General features: G+C 52.9%; 1 protein-coding gene across 1 annotated transcript; it reads left to right on the top strand.

The window, feature by feature from the left end:
* The first annotated feature begins 4,979 nt into the window (after positions 1-4,979).
* GAS8 (growth arrest specific 8) lies at positions 4,980-21,435 on the top strand. Its single transcript, XM_066244200.1, has 11 exons — positions 4,980-5,042; positions 6,940-7,029; positions 9,729-9,926; positions 10,558-10,764; positions 13,407-13,461; positions 14,302-14,507; positions 14,989-15,156; positions 15,468-15,554; positions 17,294-17,503; positions 19,629-19,694; positions 20,966-21,435. The coding sequence occupies exons 1-11, from the start codon at positions 5,040-5,042 to the stop codon at positions 21,113-21,115; spliced, it is 1,440 nt and encodes a 479-aa protein (XP_066100297.1). The 5' UTR covers positions 4,980-5,039; the 3' UTR covers positions 21,116-21,435.
* Positions 21,436-21,438: the final 3 nt, after the last annotated feature.

The raw sequence follows: 21,438 nt of genomic DNA, 5'->3' as shown, positions 1-21,438 counted from the left end.
GTTACGAAGAAACAACGGGGGTGAAGGTGGGAGCAAGGCTGAAGGGTGGGGGAATGAGAGGTTGGAGCCGCCTGGGCGGGGGGTGGGTGGGTGTGGGGGCTGACGCTCCTGGGAGGGAAGGCAGGGTCTCGGTCCCGTCAGAGCGCCCAACGCGGTCTGCTGCAGTAGGACCACACACAGGCCCTTTGAGCACAATCTCATTAAGTCTCCTGGCGATCCTAAGAAGATAGTGCCCTCTCAGAGGCAGATAACCTGATGAAGACTGAACAACCAGGCGTTGAAAACCAGAAGGCTCAATTCCAAGCTCAAGGTCTGCACTTTTACAAAAACAAAACAAACCAAAGAAAAAGAAAAAGCATCAGAGAGAAAGTGCTTATTCCCAGCTGGGAGTGGAGAAGGTCGGTGGAAGAGGAGGTGGGTATGGACTTGTTTGCATGCAAGGCACCCACCCACTCAATGGCAGGTCGGCTCATCAGGGTCAGCTCACCAAAGCCTTCACTGCACAGCACAGCTGTCACACTGGGCCTGGGGCTTTAAGAGACTGACAGTTATTGAGCCAGGCTAATATTTCATATTTTTCTTTAGTTTACAAAACAAATGAAAACAAAAACTGCTGTTTAAAACTGTAAAATAATTTCATAACCCACTACCCTGGTAGGCAAACTGCGGCTCGCAAGCCACATGTGGCTCTTTGGCCCCTTAAGTGTGACTCTTCCACACGTGTGGGCGCTACCTCGATAAGGAATGTACCTACCTATATGGTTTAAGTTTAAAAAATTTGGCTCTCGCCTGACCTGTGGTGGCGCAGTGGATAAAGCATCGACCTGGAATGCTGAGGTTGCTGGTTCGAAACCCTAGGCTTGCCTGGTCAAGGCACATATGGGAGTTGATGCTTCCTGCTCCTCCCTTTCTCTCTCTCTCTCTCTCTCTCTCTCGCTCTCGCTCTTTCTCTATAAAATGAATAAATAAAAAAAAAATTGGCTCTCAAAAGAAATTTCAATCTTTGTGTACTGTTGATATTTGGCTCTGTTGACTAATGAGTTTGCCGACCACTGCACTAGGACAAACCTGTAAAGTTTGTAAGCCACTGGTCTCTGTGCCAGTGAATTTGGGCAAGCTACAGGGTGGATGGTGTGGGCAGCGGGTTGGGCACTGGTTCCTTAAAGTCAACTGGGATGGCAGATTGCATTTTCTCAAAATGGTCCAATCAATATTTCTCATTCCACATGTCTTACAGAACCTCCCATTCTGATCAAGACACTTGCCATCTTTTTTTTTTAATTATTTATTTGATTTTAGATTTTATTTATTCATTTTAGAGAGAGGGGGGAGAGAGAGAGAGAGAGAGAGAGAGAGAGAAGGGGGGAGCAGAAAGCATCAACTTCCATATGTGCCTTGACCAGGCAAGCCTGGGGTTTCAAACTGGCAACCTCAGTGTTCCAGGTCGATGCTTTACCCATTGTGCCACAGCAGGTCAGGCAAGACACTTCCCATCTTAAGGTGTGTGGCTGCTTTGGCCAACAGTGTGTTGCTGAAGGCATGCTCTTTGACTTCTGAGGCTGGGTCATAAGGAAGATTCAGCTCTCTCAGAAGGCTCCCCTGGAACCCGTCCACTGCTGTGTGAGGAAGCCCAAGCCACTCAAGAGGCAACCTACTGTTTCCATTGAGCCCCCAGCACCTGTTGGGTGGTTTGTGGAGCCCAGATGACCTGTTTCAATCTAGTCCTGGCCAAGTTGCAGATTCACTAGCAAAGCAGGTATGTTACTATATTAAGGTACAACATTTTTGGTGTAACTTGTTATTTAGTCACCATAACTGTTAACAGTAATTTTCTCATAATTATCCCTGTTTGAGAGATGAATAAATATACAGAGAGGGACTCTTGTCAAAGGCATCCAGTGTCCAGTGTTTATTTATTTTTTACCTTTTAAAAAATTATTGATTTTGGCCCTGGCTGGTTGGCTCAGTGGTAGAGCATTGGCCTGGTGTGCAGGAGTCCCGGGTTTGATTCCCAGCCAGGGCACACAGGAGAGGCGCCCATCTGCTTCTCCACCCCTCCCCCTCTCCTTCCTCTCTGTCTCTCTCTTCCCCTCCCGCAGCCAAGGCTCCATTGGAGCAAGGTTGGCCCGGGCGCTGAGGATGGCTCCATGGCCTCTGCCTCAGGCACTAGAATGGCCCTGGTTGCAGCAGAGCAGCGCCCCAGATGGGCAGAACATCACCCCCTGGTGGGCATGCCGGGTGGATCTTGGTCGGGCACATGAGGGAGTCTGTCTGACTGCCTCCCTGTTTCCAACTTCAGAAAAATACAAAAAAAAAAAAAATTATTGACTTTAGAGAGAGAGAGGAAAGAAAAGAAAAGAGAAATATCAATCTGTTTCTGCATGTGCCCTGCCTGGGGACTGAACCGGCAACCTCTGTACATCACGTTGATGTTTTAACAAACCAAGCTATCTGGGCAGGGCAATATTTAACTTTTTATTAAGAACATTTTCAAATCAAAGTAGAGAGAATAACATCACCCGGATTCAATAACTACCAGCTCACAGCTGATCTTTGTTTCTTTACTCTCAAATGCCTCCTTCCAATGCTGGATTATCTTGAAGCAAATCTTATACACATTATATCCTCTCAAAGGTAAATACTCCACTGCTTATTTCTAAGGGAGAATGCAGTCTTCTGAAGCACTCTGTTATCCAAACATCTAGGACTTCTCTCAGCTGATGCAGTGGCCTGAAGCAGTTTTCCTGTCCAACCAAGTAAGTGTGTGTTAGGAAGAGCGAACATTAGATGAGACAAGTAAGTGGTTTGTATTATTAACATCTGCACTGGTTTTTAGTAAATAAATAAATAAATAGAACACCTCAGATGCCCTTTATCTGGGTTTCTGAGTTGCACAGCATGATGCTGAATTAAAGTGTCTTAAGCCTCACATGTGAAGAAAAGGCTCTTTTCTACCAACCTGAAATCAAATTCAATATGAAAAGCATAGGTCGCTGTGGGCCTTGTTGGGAGCCCGGGGCTCCATAAACTATATTCATCTCTGTGATCCATGCTGAGGAACAAAGTAAAACTTTTGGTTTGGACAAATGAACACGCTGTCTGGTTATCCTCCTATTCTTGCCCTTTTTTGCTGAAAAGAATTATTGTTAATGCATTTATTTATTTATTTTTTCTTTTTTTTTTTTTTTCATTTTTCTGAAGCTTGGAAACAGGGAGAGACAGTCAGACAGACTCCCGCATGCGCCCGACCGGGATCCACCCGGCACGCCCACCAGGGGCGATGCTCTGCCCACCAGGGGGCGATGCTCTGCCCCTCCGGGGCGTCGCCATGTTGCGACCAGAGCCACTCTAGCGCCTGAGGCAGAGGCCACAGAGCCATCCCCAGCGCCCGGGCCATCTTTGCTCCAATGGAGCCCTGGCTGCGGGAGGGGAAGAGAGAGACAGAGAGGAAAGCGCGGCGGAGGGGTGGAGAAGCAAATGGGTGCTTCTCCTGTGTGCCCTGGCCGGGAATCGAACCCGGGTCCTCCGCACGCTAGGCCGACGCTCTACCGCTGAGCCAACCGGCCAGGGCCGTTAATGCATTTATTTAATTCAGGACTTTGAGCCAGACTTCTAGAAGAAGAACCAATCAGCATGAGGCAACTTGCATATTGGGTCTGCAAAGTAAGTGTTAAATAATAATTACCCCGTTGTGTTACCCAGCTGCACTGTCTTGCCTGCCAAACTCCCTCTAGGGGGCCTTGCCTTGTGGGAGGAGGCTCCTATCAGGCCAGCGGTGTCTGGCACAGAGGCCTTGACTGCCCAGGCACAATGGCAGGACCAGACCTCACAAAGGCTTCAGGGCCTGCTATAAATAAATCACAGCTCTGTGCAAGCTAGGTCAATACAGCCCTTTCTACTGGCTGCTCCAGCCCAAGAACAATCAGGGGTTGGCAGGGCAAACAGGAAGCCCTTCAGGCTCATCACTGTGGGTCTCAGAGCCCTGCCACTGGGTGTTTGTGTGAAGCCAGCTAGTGAGTACAGCACACTCCTCCCTGGGTGGGACAGAAACATCCAAGCCTTTCTGCATGACTCACACTCTGTCCCTAGTGCACCTCTCCAGGGGGAGAAGATTATGGACTCTTCATCCCCAAACAGATGTAAAAACTACTAGTTAGGAGGACGTTAAAGTTTAGGGTGTAGAAAAAAAGACCATAAATGGTGTGTAAAGATGGGCATGTACTGATAACCAATACTCAGCCTTCTAGGTGACACAGAAATACAAGCAAGTAATAGTGTAATAGTAGGGATCAGAAATTCACTTTGGAAATTTTAAGATGGTTAGGAAAAGAATCTGATAACTCTTTTTTTTTTTCTGCCTGCCTGGAATCCTAGGGCAGAGGTTCCTAGTTTTTCCTCACCATGAGAATGAGGCTACAGAGGAGTCCTCTTCAGGCAGAACAGTTTACTTTTGGGAAGGGGTCACTTGCTGATTTAAAAACTTTTTGTTTGCTTCTGATGGTTTGTGGAAACCTGGCTATCTTCCAGCCTTACCAGACCAGCATGGGAGGAATCTTCAAAGGTGGGCCGGGTGGGGTCAGGCTCGGAGCCAGAGTCTCAGCCCAAATTTGAATCTAAATTAGATCATTTCTCCCTTCCCCCTCCCTCCTTCATTGAAGGCATCTTGACTGAGCACTTGCTATATATTCAGTTCTAAGCACTGTAGGTAAGAAGTAGACGGAACAGTGGGGGAGGCCGGCAATATACATGCACATCCCGCAACAAAACGCGTTTCGGGAGTGTCGGGGAGATCAAAAGTGCGTTTGATGCTGCAGGCAAGACCTAGCTAACCTGCTCTACGCCGGACTGGGCGCAGTGCGCGTCGCTTGGAACGCGCTTCCGCCGTTGCCAGGGTCTGGTGCGGTGGCTGAGTCTCCAGTCTCGCGAGTATTCTCGATACTTTGCGCGGGACCGCCCAGCGGTTGCTAGGAAACGGCGCAGCCTCGGCCGGGCGGGCGCTTTCGTCCGTGGGTCGCGGCGGGGTCCGGACGGCTGCAGCCATGGTGAGGACATTGCGGGTGTGGCCGCCGCGCCGGCCCTGCGCGCAGAGACCCCCGGACGGGTGACTTGGAGCTCTGGGTTCCTAGAACGGAGAACATGGTGCTCCCGTGGGGATAGACTCGTGGGTAGGGAGAGCCCAGGGCTCCACGGGTCCTGGATCCGCAGGCACTTGTAGCCGAGAGATCTGGGCTCTCCAGGGTCCTGTGCTCACAGGGGTGGTCTTAGCACCTCCCCACTGGCCGCTCCCCGTCCCAGGGCCCAGGTCCGATGTGCCCAGAAGACAGCTTGAATGAACTGGGTGCCCTACCTGGAGTGGAAGGCTCAGTCCATCAGAGCCTTGGGGTCTCTGAGGGGCCTGGGGCACACCGGGTCCCCATGCAGGAGAGAGGGGTGCAGGGGACACCCTTGAACCTACAGCCTCCGGTGGAGAACCTAGTCCTAGGGCATGCCACGGTGGCTGGGGGTCCCTCTACACTAAAGGGTCCCGGGCAGAAGGTCCTGTGCCCATGGGTGCCCAGGGTAGACTGCGGTACAGGACTGCTCGTTCTGAGCAGTCAGTCCCCCCCCTCATCCCTTTACCGCTGTCTCTCTCCTGTAATAGGGCCCTCAGCTGTCCTCCCCGCACCCCTAATATGGGAGTTGTCAGTACTCAGCTTCCAGGCAGGTGCAACAGGGCCTTTTATCAGCTGGTGGGGAGGATCCTCTGGTCAGCCCCTGCAGTTGGCTGTGACTGTCTGGTCAGTCCCTGCAGTTGGCTGTGACTGTCTCAGAGGCTCTGTGGCAGGGACCTCTGAAAATGGGCCATTTTGGACTAGAGGGATTAGTACATTAGGAGTGAAGATTTCAGTGGATGGGTCTTTGAATATCAACTGGAAAAAGGCCACCAAAATATTTTTACCTATTACTAGCTTGTGGGGTTAGGGTGATTAATTCTATTTTTCTTTTTGCTTCTATTTTCTAAGATTTCCACATGATTTTTTTTTATAAATAAATTTTTATGAATTTTAATAGGGTGACTGATTTTTTTTTGTAATCATAAAAATGTTAGAGACATACCAACACGCAATGTTACAGAGAGCCCTGGCCAGATAGCTTGTTAGTTTGGTGAGTGCGTAGTCCCCATGCACAAAAGTTTCGGGTTCGATCCTCAGTGCACATACAGGAACAGATCTATGTTTCTCTCTCTCCCATCCTCCCTCCATAATCAATAAACAAAACATTTAAAAATGTTCCAGAAACATGCAGACACACACAAGTGTGGGCCACAGACAGTTGAGAGAAGTGAGGGCAGAGCATAAGGATTTGGAAATTTAGTGTGTGCTTCAGTGCTGCTGGGGAAGGGAGTGGGGAGGAAGTTTCATTTGTCAAAGTTGGGGAAAAGGGGCATGGCACAAGAGCAGCTCCCTGTGGTGAGCCACCTGCAGAGCACCACATGGCACTCTGCTGTAACTGCCTCTGACCAGGCTGTGAAGGAGTTTTGTATCTGGAGGAAGAGAGCCTTATATCACCCTCTGGTCATTGCTATGGAGGCATTTTCCGTAACACCCACTGAACGGCCAACATGGTAACACTTGACCAGGCGGTCTCTGCCATGTATCAAGGAGTAGATTTGGTTGAGTTCCTCTCCCTTTCTGAGTGAGAAAATGTTCTCTTCTGAAAAGGAAGATTTCTCCTTGCTCCTCTAAAGGTGTGAGCAGAGTGTGTGAGTATGGTTAAGGGTGCCATAGGGTCGAGGAATGTGCTGCTAATGGGGGCCATGAGGGGGCCATGAGTGTGACCAGGAGACGGAGGTTCTGGAACGGGCACTTCTCATCCAGTGACCCCAGAGGGAACCAGCCCAAAAGCAAAGCTATTACACAGTCTCCCTTCCTGATCCAAGCGTCTCTTCTTTAACCACAGGCACCCAAAAAGAAAGGCAAAGGCAAAGGCAAAGGTAAAGGCACTCCAGTTGTGGACGGGCTTGCTCCGGAGGACATGAGCAAGGAGCAGGTGAGCGGGGCTGGCCCTGTGCCTCGGCCTAGTTCTGGTGGGGAAGGTGGGTGGGGGCTGTCCTACCTTATTTCTGGCCGTTTGTCCACAGGGTCCAGTCCCACCAGTGCACCTTGTCCTGCCCTCTAGTCTGTGCTCATTGCTCTCAGCCTGGCCCCTGTGGTTCCGTCCGAATCATCGTCTCCCTCTCCCTCTCCATAATCCCCATCAGCTCAGAAGCTGTCAAGGACAGTGCATGTTGTCTTTCTTATTTTGTAAAGGTAGATATTGAAGAACTGTTTTATAGGGTGGTAGGAATTTGGAAGGAAATGTTTTATTTCGATATAAAATCTATTTTTAATTTTCCGCATTTCCTTTCAGTCTCACCCTGTTCTGCTCCTGGTGCGGTGGAGCTGTTGCCATAGTGCATGCTCATGGAGCATGCTTGTCTGTTTCACTTACCATTAAACACGAGGAGTTATTTTAGGCCACTTGTCGCTGCTGTGTTGAGGAAGGTAAGGGCTAGAGAGCAGGGCCTCTTGAAAACTGCAGCACATGGCGCATGATGGGAGCGAGCTGGTGCCTGCTCCTGCTCTGTGTCTCTGAGACTGCCCGTGGGCGTTTGCCATGGACCTGAGGGCTTTGCATCCACTGGTGTTACTGTCAGTAACACTTACTTTTTGGGCGATGGTTTTAAGATAAAAGACTAAATACTGAGTGGAGTAACCAGTCACTGAGTCAGGTGAGCTGAAATTGATTGGATGGTGCAGGAGGACCCTTGAAAGATGGTGATGAGCAGCTTTATTTTACAGCAGGTCTTTGAATGACATTTTGTTACAAGGCTGATGAGACAGGGAGGAACTTAACTCTCCTTTGTGTCAGTTACCCAGCAGTAGTAACATGTGGAATCTCTTAAAGGGGCAGAACCTACGGAGGATGTTAAGTGAGGACTTACCTGTATATGCAGGGAAACCATTAGCAGTTTAAGTAGAGGGTGGGGGTCCAGTTTGTGTTTTGGAGAGATCACTGGGCTGCACACTGCATTGTCTCAGCAGTTGAGCTGTTTCTTACCTCTGTTCCCTATGGAGACAGTGCTGACATGCAGTGGTCAGTCTGCAGAGGCATGGAGCCTCGGAAGCGCCAGGGTCTAGGTGGGCATGCGTTACAGGACAGCTGCAGTCAATTCTCTGGATGGTTACCCTGTGAGCTTCAGGCTCCAGGGCTGTTTTCTGCGTTGTTTTTGTTTGTTTGTTTGTTTTAGCATGCAAGAGAGACAGGCAAGGACAGACAGACAAGAAAGGAGAGAGATGAGAAGCATCAGTTCTTTGTTGTGACACCTTAGTTGTTCATTGATTGCTTTCTCATATGTGCCTTGACCGGGGGCTTCAGCAGAACGAGTGACCCCTTGCTCAAGCCAGTGACTTTGAACTCAAGCCAGTGACCTTGGGCGTCAAGCCCTCAACCTTTGTGTTCAAGCCATTGACCATGGAGTCATGTCTATGATCCCATGCTCAAGCTGGTGAGTCCTCCCTCAAGCCAGCGATCTTGGGTTTTGAATCTGGGTCTTCAGCATCTCAGGCTAACACTCTACACCGCCTGGTCAGGCTGTTTTCTGTTTTTTAAAAGAGAATCTAGAAATCTGCATGTTTATAAGAAATGTATATATTGGGTGATGGCAAAATCTACTCACTTGAGATAGTTATAGTAGATAGGAGCCTGGTTTAGACTATTGGAGTGACACAAAAGTTTAGTGACATGAAGATGTCATCTGCAGAGACCATAGTTAGATGCTGAGGTGTGCGTCTCCCTCACAGGGGGCCATCGAGCCCAGGTTCACACTGTGGCTCTCTGGGGAGTAGTGGTCAGCAGAGGAAAGTGGCACAGTCAGTGGCCTGAGGTGTGCTCAGAAGATCCTGGGAACCTGTTCTCTCTCTCTCTCTTTTTTTTTTTTTTTTAGCACGCGCGCGAGAGAGACAGGGAAGACAGACAAGAAGGGAGAGAGATGAAAAGCATCAACTCATAGTTGAGGCATTTTAGTTGTTCATTGATTGCTTTCTCATATGTGCCTTGACGGGGGGGGGGGGGGTCCAGCTGAGCCACTGACCTCTTGCTTAAGCCAGCGACCCTGTGCTTCAAGCCAGTGACCTTTGGGCTCAAGCCAGTAACCATGGGATTATGTCTATGTTTGCATGCTCAAGCCAGTGACCCCATGCTCAGGCTGGTGAGCCTGCGCTCAAGCTGGAGACCTTGGGGTTTCAAAACTGGGTCCTCTGTGTCCCAGGCCAGTGCTCTATCCACTGCGCCACTGCTTGGTCTGGCTGGGCCATATTATCTCATTTTCAGCCATATCGGTATTTAAAATCACCTTAGATCATTTTCTTTTTAATTTTTTTTGTTTTAATAATGGTGTGTTTAATATTTTTGAGGAGAAAGCTCTTGTCTTCTTTTGAGACATTTCCTCAGTATAAATTCTGAGAAATGGATGAAAATATAAAGTTGTTTTATGATTACTGGCCAAAATCAGTGATTTGTGCTGTGACTGAACATACCCTTGCCCTGAGGCCTCCTGCCCTGTGCTTTGACTCCTTATTTTCAGCTCGAGTGCATTTTTAGATGCACGTTCTCTCTCCTCTCTCTGCCCTTCTCCTCCCACATTCCCCTCAGGGTGCGGGCCCAACCGAGCTCCTCGCAAGCCCAGGCTGGCTCTGCTCTGCCTGCAGGTGGAGGAGCACATCGCCCGCATCCGGGAGGAGCTGGACCGCGAGCGAGAGGAGCGCAACTACTTCCAGCTGGAGCGCGACAAGATCCACACCTTCTGGGAGATCTCGCGGCGGCAGCTGGAGGAGAAGAAGGCCGAGCTGCGGAACAAGGACCGGGAGATGGAGGAGGCTGAGGAGAGGCACCAGGTGGAGATCAAGGTGAGCAAAGCCGGCCTGCCTGTCCCACTGGGGTCACTGCTGAGATGTTGGGCAAGGTGGGGCATTTATTCTTCTGGCTTAGGGGTCATAGCCCTTTGTTTGTGTCCTTTACACTGGGAACCTGAAGGTATGGTTTTATTTTATTTATTTATTTTGTATTTTTCTGAAGTTGGAAACGGGGAGGCAGTCAGACTCCTGCATGCGCCTGACCGGGATCCACCCGGCATGCCCACCAGGGGGCGATGCTCTGCCCCTCTGGGGCGTTGCTCTGTTGCAACCAGAGCCATTCTAGCACCTGAAGCAGAGGCTACAGAGCCATCCTCAGCGCCCGGGCCAACTTTGCTCCATTGGAGCCTTGGCTGCGGGAGGGGAAGAGAGAGACAGAGAGGAAGGAGAGGGGGAGGGGTGGAGAAGCAGATGGGCGCTTCTCCTGTGTGCCCTGGCCGGGAATCGAACCCGGGACTCCTGCATGCCAGGCTGACGCTCTACCACTGAGCCAACCGGCCAGGGCCAAGGTATGGTTTTAATAAACCATTATATGCGTGCATGTGAACATGTGTGTTTAGGAGTGTGTGTCATGCAGGTGAGCATGCATGTGCAGGTGAGCAGGTGGTATCTCTCCTGCCTGCAGGTCTACAAGCAGAAGGTGAAGCACCTGCTGTATGAGCACCAGAACCACCTGACGGAGATGAAGGCCGAGGGCACTGTGGCCATGAAGCTGGCGCAGAAGGAGCACCGCACCCAGGAGGGCTCGCTGCGCAAGGACGTGCGGGCGCTGAAGGTGGAGCTCAAGGAGCAGGAGCTGGCCAGCGAGGTGGTGGTGAAGAACCTGCGGCTGGTGCGTGCAGCAGCTGGGAGCCGGGATCGCCCGCCCTCCCGAGCAGTCAGCAGCAGCTGGGGGTTCACACTGTTGTTGAAAAACTGCACTTTGGCAATTATTAATAATTTAAAAATGTTTTTTAAAAAGCATGCAGCTAAGCAGACCCACTTTGGGGGCCAAGTGCAGAATTCTGTCTTTGACTTGAGCAACAAAATGACAGGAGGAAACTCCAGCTCAGGCTTCCCCCACCCATGCTGCCAACGCCAGACACCCAGCTGCTCTCCCAGGCTGTTTGTCAGGTGCATTTGGAAACACACCATTCAAGTGTCTAGTGCACGGCACACAGGCGGCCATGGCAGTTTGGTGAGCTGGGCTCATGCACACCTGGCTGACTTGGGAGACTTTTTGGTTCATTCTGAGGGAACTGCTGGGGCATTCCAGGTGGAGGTGGAAATTTGTTTGCTGAGTACCCATAAGGTGTCAGGCTCATATCTCTGGGGAGGACAAAACGCCTTTCCACGTGTGGCTGCTGGTCTACAAAGGAGACACTGCACGTAACAAAGAAAACAAAATAACATGTCAGATCCATCACTGGTCTGTAAGGAAGGGCAGAGTGGGGAAGGGGGCTTCTGGGAATGAGAGTGGGCTGCACTTTTCTACAGGGAGTTCTGGGAATGCCCACTGAGAAGGTGACATTTGGGCAAAGGTGGTAAGGGCTGAGCCAGGCTGGGGGGACCAGGGCAGGAGGAGAGAGAGGATGAGCCAGTTGAAGGCTGGAGGAGTAAGTTGGTCAGAGCTCATTGGTTTGGAAGTCCTGGGGAGGCATGGGGTTTGACCCTGGGTGAATCCAGTGGCCTGTGGAGGATTTGGGCAGAGGGAGGGTGTGTCTGGATGGTTTTCAAAGGTTCTTCCAGGGTGCAGGTTGAGATTTTGTCAACACATTGTCTCAAGTGCAGGCTCTCCCGCCTTGACTGGATCTGGAAGAAAATGCTGTAAAATTGTAGAGTTTGCAGTGGAGTCTGAGGGTGCTAAAGCTTTGGACTTTCCAGGATGGTCTGACAGGCGTACCACAGGCTGGTTTCCAATGAATTAGTGACGTGAGGCTGTCTGCTTTCCCATGGCCAGCATGGGGTTAGTTATGTGATCATAGTTCCTTTTTGTGTAAAAATACTGCTATAAAAAATAATTAACCCTGGCTGGATAGCTCGGTTGGTTAAGGTATTGTCCCGAAGCACTGAGGTTTCTTGTTCATCCCCCAGTCAGGGCACGCAAGAACAGACAAATGCTCCTGTCTCTCTCTCTCTTTCCCTTCCTCTCTCTCTCAAATCAATCAATTTTTTTAAATTGAGATTTCTATTCATGATTTTTATGTAATAAGCATCTATGGAATATTTCTTATTTTTTATTTTAAATTTTTTTAGTGAGAGAGACAGAGGGACGGATAGGAATGGACAGACAGGAAGGGAAAGAGGTGAGAAGCATCAATTCTTTGTTGTGGCACTTTAGTTGTTCATTGATTGCTTTCTTATATGTGCCTTGATGGGGGGGGGGGGGCTACAGTCAAGCCAGTGACCCCTTCCCCAAGATAGCGACCTTGAACTCAAGCCACTGACTATGGGGTCATGTCTATAATCCCATGCTCAAGCGAGTGAGCCCGTGCTCAAACCAGATGAGCCTGAGCTCAAGCCAGTGACCTCGGGGTTTCAAACCTGGATCTTCTGTGTCCCAGGCCAATGCTCTATCTACTGCGCCACCACCTGTTCAGAAAATGTTTTCCTGGAATATTTTTTAATTAAAAATATTTTTTTAATCGTTGATTTTAGAGAGAGAAGGGTAGGGGGAGAGAGAAACATTGGTTTGTTGTTCCATTTATTTATTCATTCATTGTCTGATCTTAACATGTGCCCTGATTGGGGATTAAACCCTCAACCTTGCTGTGTTGGGATAACACTCTGACTGGAAAAGCTTCCCAGCCAGGGCTGCAGTATGTTTGTTTGTTTTTTCCTGTATTTTTCTGAAGTGAGAGAAGTGGGGAGATAGAGAGACAGACTCCTGCATGTGCCTGACTGGGATCCACCTGGCATGCCCACCAGGGGGCGATGCTCTGCCCATCTGGGGCGTCGCTCTGTTGCAACTGGAGCCATTCTAGTGCCTGAGATGGAGGCCATGGAGCCATCTTCAAAGCCCAGGGCCAACTTTGCTCCAGTGGAGCCTTGGCTGTGGGAGGGGAAGAGAGAGCTAGAGAGAAAGCAGAGGGGGAGGGGTGGAGAAGCAGATGGGTGCTTCTCCTGTGTGCCTTGGCTGGGAATTGAACCCAGGACCTCCACACTCCAGGATGACGCTCTACCACTGAGCCAACCAGCCAGGGCAGGGCTGCAATAATTTTTAATGTTGCTCTAAGTGACAGAGTAAGTGAGCAGGCACCTGGAGCCCACAGATGGGTCTATAGATGTGGCATGGCTCTCCTGCAGGTTGGCCAGGCAGGGGGCCAGTTGTGGTCAGTGCTTGGAATGTCTGTTGACATCTTCTCAAGCTCAGAGCTGACTTTCGCTGAGTGAAGGGAGTTATGAAATGTGAAAGCTATTCGGAACATGGTCTGTGAGGGGCAGGCCCAGGAGCTGCTCTCTGTCACCCGGTAACGCCTGCTTCCACCTTTGCAGAAACACACTGAGGAGATCACCAGGATGCGGACCGACCTTGAGAGGCAAGTGCGAGGTCAGTGTCTCCCTGCCTGCCAGAGTCTTCCCATCAGAAAGTAACTTATCTCAGAGCTTATCACAGGGATGATTGACAGGTCCAAGCAGCCCAGGTATGCCAAGAGAGAATTAGGTTGTTTTCAAGGCTGATGGACCACTCAGAATCCCAGAATAAGTTCTTCCCATGTCAGTTGGGGTGGCTGTGGTTACCACCTGCTCACCTACTTGGCACAAGTTGGTGACTAGGTTAGGGGGGACTTGTTTCGTCTCGTGGGCAGCATTCTTTTTTTTTTTTTTTTTTTACAAGGACAGAGAGAAAGAGTCAGAAAGAGTCAGAGAGAGGGACAGACAGGAACAAAGAGAGATGAGAAGCATCAATCATCAGATTTTCATTTTGACACCTTAGTTGCTCATTGATTGCTTTCTCATATGTGCCTTGACCATGGGGCTATAGCAGACTGAGTAACCCCTTGCTGGAGCCAGGGACCTTGGGTTCAAGCTGGTGAGCTTTGCTCAGACCAGATGAGCTCATGGGCAGCATTCTTAGAACAGTCCTCCCCATGGCTCCTGGCCTGTGAGGTCTGTCCAGTTTAGAAACAAGCTCCATGCCGTAACTGGATGGTCACTTGGATCATGGCTAGTGACCATTGGGATCTGCTGACGCTCAGCTGTTGGGAGCTTCCTGCAGGGGTTGAGTGGCAGTGGCTGCCACAGGCAGAGGACAGCAGAGGCGGCATCAGGCCATGTGTCCTCTGAGCATCAGCAGGAGGCCCTCCACCACCCTGTCACCCAGAGGCAGGCGGCCTTGGTCCCGCCAGCTGTCCTGTGCGCAGCTGCTGTGTGTGCTGCTGCCTTTCAGAAATCGAGGCCAAGTATGAGAAGAAGATGAAGATGCTCAGGGACGAGCTCGACCTGCGGAGGAAGACGGAGATCCACGAGGTGGAGGAGAGGAAGAACGGGCAGATCAGCACGCTGATGGGGCAGCACGAGGAGGCCTTCACGGACATGAAGAACTACTACAACGACATCACCCTCAACAACCTGGCCCTCATCAACTCCCTCAAGGTGCGCACCCCCAGTACAAAGATGTTCCTGATGACGCCCCTCATTGTCCTGGACTGAAATCCACAGGTGACGTGACCTCTCTGTACCTGAAAACAGGCTGATGCCCTGAAGTAGGACCGGGGATTGATAGGTCAGTTGTGTGTTCTGCAGGGTATAGGCTCAGGCTGGACCCTGTTAGGAGCCTAGCATGGCAGCACAGGCAGGTGTCATTGTCACCCAGGAGCTGGTGGGGGTGGAATTACCACAATGGAGACTGCCCTTTGGGGCATCTGAACAAAGCATAATCTCATGGAAACTGTATTCCAAGAAAATTCAGAGTAAGGTAAAATTTTGCAAAATAGTGTGTGTCTGTACCTAAAACAGGTTGAGGCGGGCACGTGCCTATCCTGCTGCAGCAGGACCTGGCTCTGGGCAGGTGAGCTTGCGGCCTGGTCTGGTGCTGCCCGCCAAGTGCCGTGCACCGACCGCCTTGTGCCCACAGGAGCAGATGGAGGACATGCGGAAGAAGGAGGAGCACCTTGAGAAGGAGATGCTGGAGCTGTCCGCACAGAACCGGCGCCTGGCGGACCCGCTGCAGAAGGCCCGGGAGGAGATGAGCGAGATGCAGAAGAAGCTGGCTGACCACGAGAAGGACAAGCATATCCTGGTGGTGAGCATCCGCCTGCAGCTCCTCCACGGTTCCTCCAGGCTCGGCAGGGAAGGGACTGGTGCAGGGCTTGGCCCTCAGGCAGGAGGGTCTGATCTCTCCTCTGTGACTGGAGACCTGGGGGAAGGTAGGGTTGCTGCTTGTCCTGGGAGACAAGTGTGCCCACCAGCCTGCCCTGGGGCTGAGCCTCTTGTGTCTTTGAGCCAATTCTTTCTGGCAGCTGTTTTTGGACTTGCCCCCTTCCCAGGAGCCTGCATGGTGTGGATGCCCGAATCCTGAGTGCCTTCTGTCCCCCACCCCTCATTTCTCTCCAGTGCACAAAGGCACGTTTGAAAGTCACTGAGAAAGAGCTTGAGAGCCTGAGGTGGGAACACGAGGTGCTGGAGCAGCGGTTCCTCCAGGTGAGCATCCTGCAGCCGAGGGGGCCTGGAGGCCCTGCTGCCCGCTGCCCGTTCTGTGCAGCTCCTGCAGAAACCTGGGCTTCACACAGACAGAGCGGGTCCCTGGTAAAGAGCAGATTGTTCACCTGTCCCCTCGGGCTCTGTTCTGAAACACGTAGAGAGCCTAGCCCTTCAGTGAGCATCTTTTCCTCTACATACGTGTGTCTAGTACTAAACTGTTATGCAACATTGTAAAGAAGTTACAGAATCCTGAGTCTGTAAGTAAAAAGGAGAGGGTCCCCCTGCTGCTCAGTGTGGTCCTCACAAGTCCTAATGGCTTCCGAGTCTCCTTGCAGACTTGTCCTGGTGTCTAGTATGGGTGTGACTTCTGCCTTAAACGTGGCGCTTTCTACCTTGTGTGTCGAGCAGCCCCCAGATTGCCCCTACACTGCAGCATCTGATGGTGCCCCACGTGCCCTGGCGAGTGCTGGTATTCATGCAGCCAGTTCCTGGGTCTGGTCAGTTCCTGGCAGTGGAATTCCTGGGCTGGAAGGTTCGCCTCCAGATTTCCCGTAGTCTGCCCACGGGCTGTTCTTAGTGATAATCTCACCCAAAGTGCCCACGGGTCCACTTCCCTCCAGCAGCAGCTCTCAGGATTTCCAGACGTGGCTGATGTGATTGGTAGAGACGTCTCCTTTTCTGAGCTTTCCAGCCAGTTTGAAAGGCTCTCCTTGCAGTGTTCAGGGTCTGTCTGGGGCAGAGTATTTCCACCTTTGTGAGCTGTGATTAGTGTAGGGACACTGTGGGCGGGTTTCATCCCACCAACTGCAGGAATACCCAGGAGCCTGTCAGGTCTGCAGTGTCTTGTAGAAACCTCAGAGGGGCCTGCAGGCTAAGGACAGCCCAAGGGAAGGAGTCACCAGATGTTGGCATGGTGGCCCCTGGAGGCAGGGTTAAGGGGTGTTCACTTTTTACATTTCCACAGTCTTAGTTTCTTATAGTGCACAGTTAAAAGTAGCAGGCTTAGCCTGACCTGTGGTGGCGCAGTGGATAAAGCGTCAACCTGGAATGCTGAGGTCGCTGGTTCAAAACCCTGGGATTACCTGGTCAAGGCACATATGGGAGTTGATGCTTCCTGCTCCTCCCCTCTTCTCTCTCTCTCTCTCTCTCTCTCCTCCTTTTCTCCTCTCTAAAATGAATAAATAAAGTCTTTAAAAAAATAAAAATATATAAAATAAAAGTAGCAGGCTTAGATGGAAACACACTTTTGTTGATTGACAGGCAGTTGGCTCCAGGGCTGTGCTCCAGATCGGCTGTTTGTGGGGCACATGATAGCATGTGGGGTGCTAGGATCTGGGGCTGACAGAACGGGTACCCAACAAGCCCCCCACCTCCAAACACTGCTTGCTAGAGTTGGGTGCCCTGGATTTCATGTGGGACAATCTGGGACATGTGTCCCGAGCTCACTGCCCAAACCTAGGGCAAGGCTGCCCACCCTCTGTGTGGCCTGTCCAGTTAGGACCAGGTGGCCTCTTGCTTCTTGAGACACCTTCCTAGAGATGTTTCCTCCTGCCTTCTCTGGTGTGGACAACTGCGCACCTTTAATTCTGTTGCAGAGTGGGGTGCAGGCAGTGTAGACGACACAGGCTCCCCTGGCCGAGGGGGCCCTGTGTAGACGGCACAGCGAGAGTGTGCTTTGGCCATGGGCAGAAGCGGGAGGGCTCCTTGCCAGCGAGATGGTCTAGGCAACGTCCATTCAGGTGCAGCGTGAGCGGGACGAGCTCTACGGGAAGTTCACGGCGGCCATCCTGGAAGTGCAGCAGAAGACAGGCTTCAAGAACCTGGTCCTGGAGCGCAAGCTGCAGGCACTCAGCGCTGCCGTGGAGAAAAAAGAGCTGCAGCTCAACGAGGTGCTGGGCGCCTCCAACCTGGACCCCGCAGCCCTGACCCTGGTGTCCCGCAAGCTGGAGGTAGGCCCCAGACGAGCTCTGGGGGTAGGCCGTGGTGCCGTGCTCCTGCCCCCACAGGTGGCCTGGGCTCTGGTGGGGGTCCCTTGTTGCATGGGGAGACCCCAAGCATGTCCAGCCTCTGTCATCCCAGTGGAGACTCTCGGCCAGCCCTGGGGAGGGACTCCCCACACCCTCACAGGTCGTGCTCTCATCTCAGTCTCCCCTCCCTCTCCTTCCTCTCTGCACCTGCGAGTCCTGTGCCCACTGCCGGGATGGGTTGAGCTTGGCCGGTCTGGCCCTGGGTCCCAACCATCCTTCAACTTCTGGGCTGAGCTCCTTGGGCCTCTGGTGGCTGACCCAGACACAGGCCTGGGTGACAGCCGAGATTCCTGCGAAGCCGCTAAGTTAAGTCCCACCCGGGAAACCAAGATGTGCTGCTTTGGCCGTGGGTAGTTAGGCCAGGGGTGGGCCTCTGCAGTGGGCACTGTGGGGGCCGCTTCCCAGAGGGAATTCTATCTGGGCAGAGGCTGGAGCATTTGTTCACTCGAGTCCTGTTATTCATGGTGCTCCCCTGCTGGGACTGTCCTGGGTATGGGGACAGGAGCAGACCAGGCAGATGAGGCCTTGGTGCCCATAGGCCAGCAGGGTTAGCTTAGGCCTCAGGACAGTGATTGCTGCTGTCTTTGACCCAGCAGGTCCTCTCTCACCTGGAGGTGGGCCTTGTCCCTCTCCTCCCTGGACCTGATCTTGGGGTGGGTTTCAAAGACAGAACAGGTGATATAGGACGGGGAGTCTTGGTGTTGCCAGGGGAGTGTGGCTGGGGCTCAGACCCCACTGTCAGGCCCGAGGTGGCCATGGGGACCTGGGAGACAGACATGGGTGTACAGTTGTCCTCCGTGTCCCCATCCAGAGGCCTGTCCCAGAGATAGACCCCTTCAAGCTGGACGGGATCCTCACAGAGAAACAGACCCAGGTCAGCGTCTGTGTGCAGGTGTTTTATTCTGAGAAGTGACACAGGCAGCATTTTTTTTTTGTATTTTTCTGAAGCTGGAAATGGGGAGAGACAGTCAGACAGACTCCCGCATGCGCCCGACCGGGATCCACTCGGCACGCCCACCTGGGGGTGTTGCTCTGCCCATCCGGGGCGTCGCTCTGCCGTGACCAGAGCCACTCTAGCGCCTGGGGCAGAGGCTGTGGAGCCATCCCCAGCGCCCAGGCCATCTTTGCTCCAGTGGAGCCTTGGCTGTGGGAGGGGAAGAGAGAGACAGAGAGGAAGGGGGGGGGGTGGAGAAGCAAATGGGCACCTCTCCTGTGTGCCCTGGCTGGGAATCGGACCCAGGTCCCCCCAGGCAGCATTTTTAAGGTGACTCTCGACATGCAGTGCAGCTGAATGTGAGCTGTCTGGTCACACTGCCGCCAGCCTCAGAGGATGAACCTGTCGGTCACCACATCCGTATTTTAAAGTGCTGCAGGCTGTGTGCCCCTCACCCAGTCTGCACCTGAGGCCTGCAGCTGGGTGGGGTGGGGGAGATTCTGAAGCTGTCAGTGGCTCCCCCAGTTTGGCACCGACAGGAGACCTTGGAAGGTTCTGGGCAGGGTTGACTGGACTGTAAGCCCACAGGGACCTGGAGGAAAGGCCGAGTGAGGCAAGATGGACTTGACGCTGATGGAGGAGGGGTTGGGGAGGCAGAGGTGAGCCTGTGCCCACGTCCTGGCTCGGTGGGCCGCAGTGCCCTGGGACCTGAGTCATCTGGGACAGGCTGGTTGTCAAGGGCTGGGGCAGTGCAGGCACACAGGAGGGGCCTTGTCTGGGCCAGCAGTGCCGAAACTGAGCTGCCTATGAAGGTCTCTCACTGCAGCTGTGCCTGTGGGCCAGGGTGGGTGTGAGTCAGCTGTTGCCTTTCCTGGTTAGTTCCTCAGAACTCGCCAGGCGTGCCCCTCTAACTTCTCAGCACCTCCCTCCCCCTTTCTCTCTGGGGGAGCTTCCCACACAGCCTGCTCCCCGTGTGGCATACATGTTGATGGGGCCAGGCCACTGTTTCCTGGACATCTCTGGTCCCTGCGAGAGCCCCTGGACACCAGACCTCCAGCTGCCCCATCTGCCTCCATCCAAAGACACGTCTCATACTCACGTCTTCTTTCTCAGGACGTCCTGGAATCAAAGAACAGTGCCATCAAGGACCTACAGTACGAGCTGGCGCGGGTCTGCAAGGTATGAGGAGTCCCATCTTCTTCAGAGCTGCACCCCACCCAGGACACGAGATCCCTACCTGGGACCGAGAGCCCGAGGCTGGCTGCGTGTGGCCTGGGGCATGTCCCGCCCTGGTGTTCCTCACAGGGCCTGCCTATTGCCCCTTGGTAAAGGACAGTGGCTTGTCTTGTCCAGCAACTCTTCCTGTCTTCCTGTCTGACCCTCACTCTCCTATCATGATGTTGGCCTGGCCTCTTGGGCAATAGGAGGGGCCTCCTGTGCCCCCCCACACACACAAGGCCCACTGTCCTCCAGGCAGGGGACAGTTATAGGTCTAACCTGTTCTGATTCCTTGGTAAGTCTGATGAAGGCTACAGGCCCTTCTTATGCCAAAAACACACATTGGCACCACAGCCTCCTGTAGTTGTGAGGGGCAGAGACCCTTTAGCCTGGTGGTGTGTTTCTCACAAGACTGAGAGGCCTGGGACCTGTACCCAGTGGCCCTTGTGTTTCTCACAAGACTGAGAGGCCTGGGACCTGTACCCAGTGGCCCTGGCTCTGTGGTACTGCCCACAGCGCTCTCTGGGCTTTGCCTGGGGGCTGCAGACACATGTACCAAGAGCAGCTGCCCCACGAGAGACTCAGACATGCATATTTCTATAGGGTGGATGCCACCTGCTGGTTCTTGGCCTTCCCTTGGCCCTCCCGTTGCCCTGATCAGTTTCGCCTGCCCATCTGGACCCTTCCCTCAGTTCCCTGGCACCCTGATACTTGTACTCAGAGTTGGGGCCAGCTACTGGTCTGTGCAGCTCTTGGGAGGATTTCCATAAGTTGTATCTGACAGTCAGGAGGCCCGAACCCTGGTGAAGGGTAAGAGCCAGGCCAGTCTCTAATTCTCTCTGGAGCTCGGCCTCAGTTCACCCCCACTCAGCTCCAAGCCCTGACACCCTTCTTTTGATGGTGAGGATAATGTGCCCTGTGGAGCTTTTGTTCTGAGTCAAAAGAGGCTCGAAGCATCTCTCATGCATCACCTCCTCAAACCCTTACAGCCATCCAATGAAATTCAGCCTTTTAAAAACTTCCATTTTCTAGAGGAGGGAGCACAAACCATGACTGTGGGCCCTGGCAGCACCTTGCCCAGACCCGAGCTCTTCTGGGATGGGTGGGGGGTCACCGGCACTCTCCACACCCTCCTGCCCCCCAGGGAGCTGGGTGGCCTGAGGGTCAGCCTTGGTGTTGCCTTGGCCTAGGGGCAACCCCTGCCCCCTCCTGACACTACTTTGTCCCCGCAGGCCCACAACGACTTGCTGCACACCTACGAGGCAAAGCTCCTAGCCTTTGGGATCCCCCTGGACAACGTGGGCTTCAAGCCCCTGGAAACAGCTGTGGTGGGGCAGACCCTGGGCCAGGGCCCTGCGGGACTCGTGAGCACGCCAACGTAGTCCCTGCCTGGGACTCCTCCCCGCGTGACACCCCCTTTTATACACCATGGACAGCAGGTGTGTGTTTTTTGGATGTGTTGGGTCAGCAAATGAAGGCTTTTCACATTTGCTGTGAGTCCTATTGCACGACTGTGGCAGAACCAGCTCCACACGGTGCGTCTGCTCCCTCCCTGCTCCCTCCCTCCCCAGGGCCTGCTCCCCACCAGCTCAGGCTGATGAGTCTGCTCCCTCCCTCCCCAGTGCCTGCTCCCCACCGGCTCAGGCTGATGAGTCTGCTCCCTCCCTGCTCCCTCCCTCCCCAGGGCCTGCTCCCCACCAGCTCA

This window comes from Saccopteryx bilineata, chromosome 9 (genome assembly GCF_036850765.1).
Source record: "Saccopteryx bilineata isolate mSacBil1 chromosome 9, mSacBil1_pri_phased_curated, whole genome shotgun sequence".
In the NCBI taxonomy this organism is placed as follows: domain Eukaryota; kingdom Metazoa; phylum Chordata; class Mammalia; order Chiroptera; family Emballonuridae; genus Saccopteryx; species Saccopteryx bilineata.
This window is presented reverse-complemented; position numbering and strand designations above follow the sequence as displayed.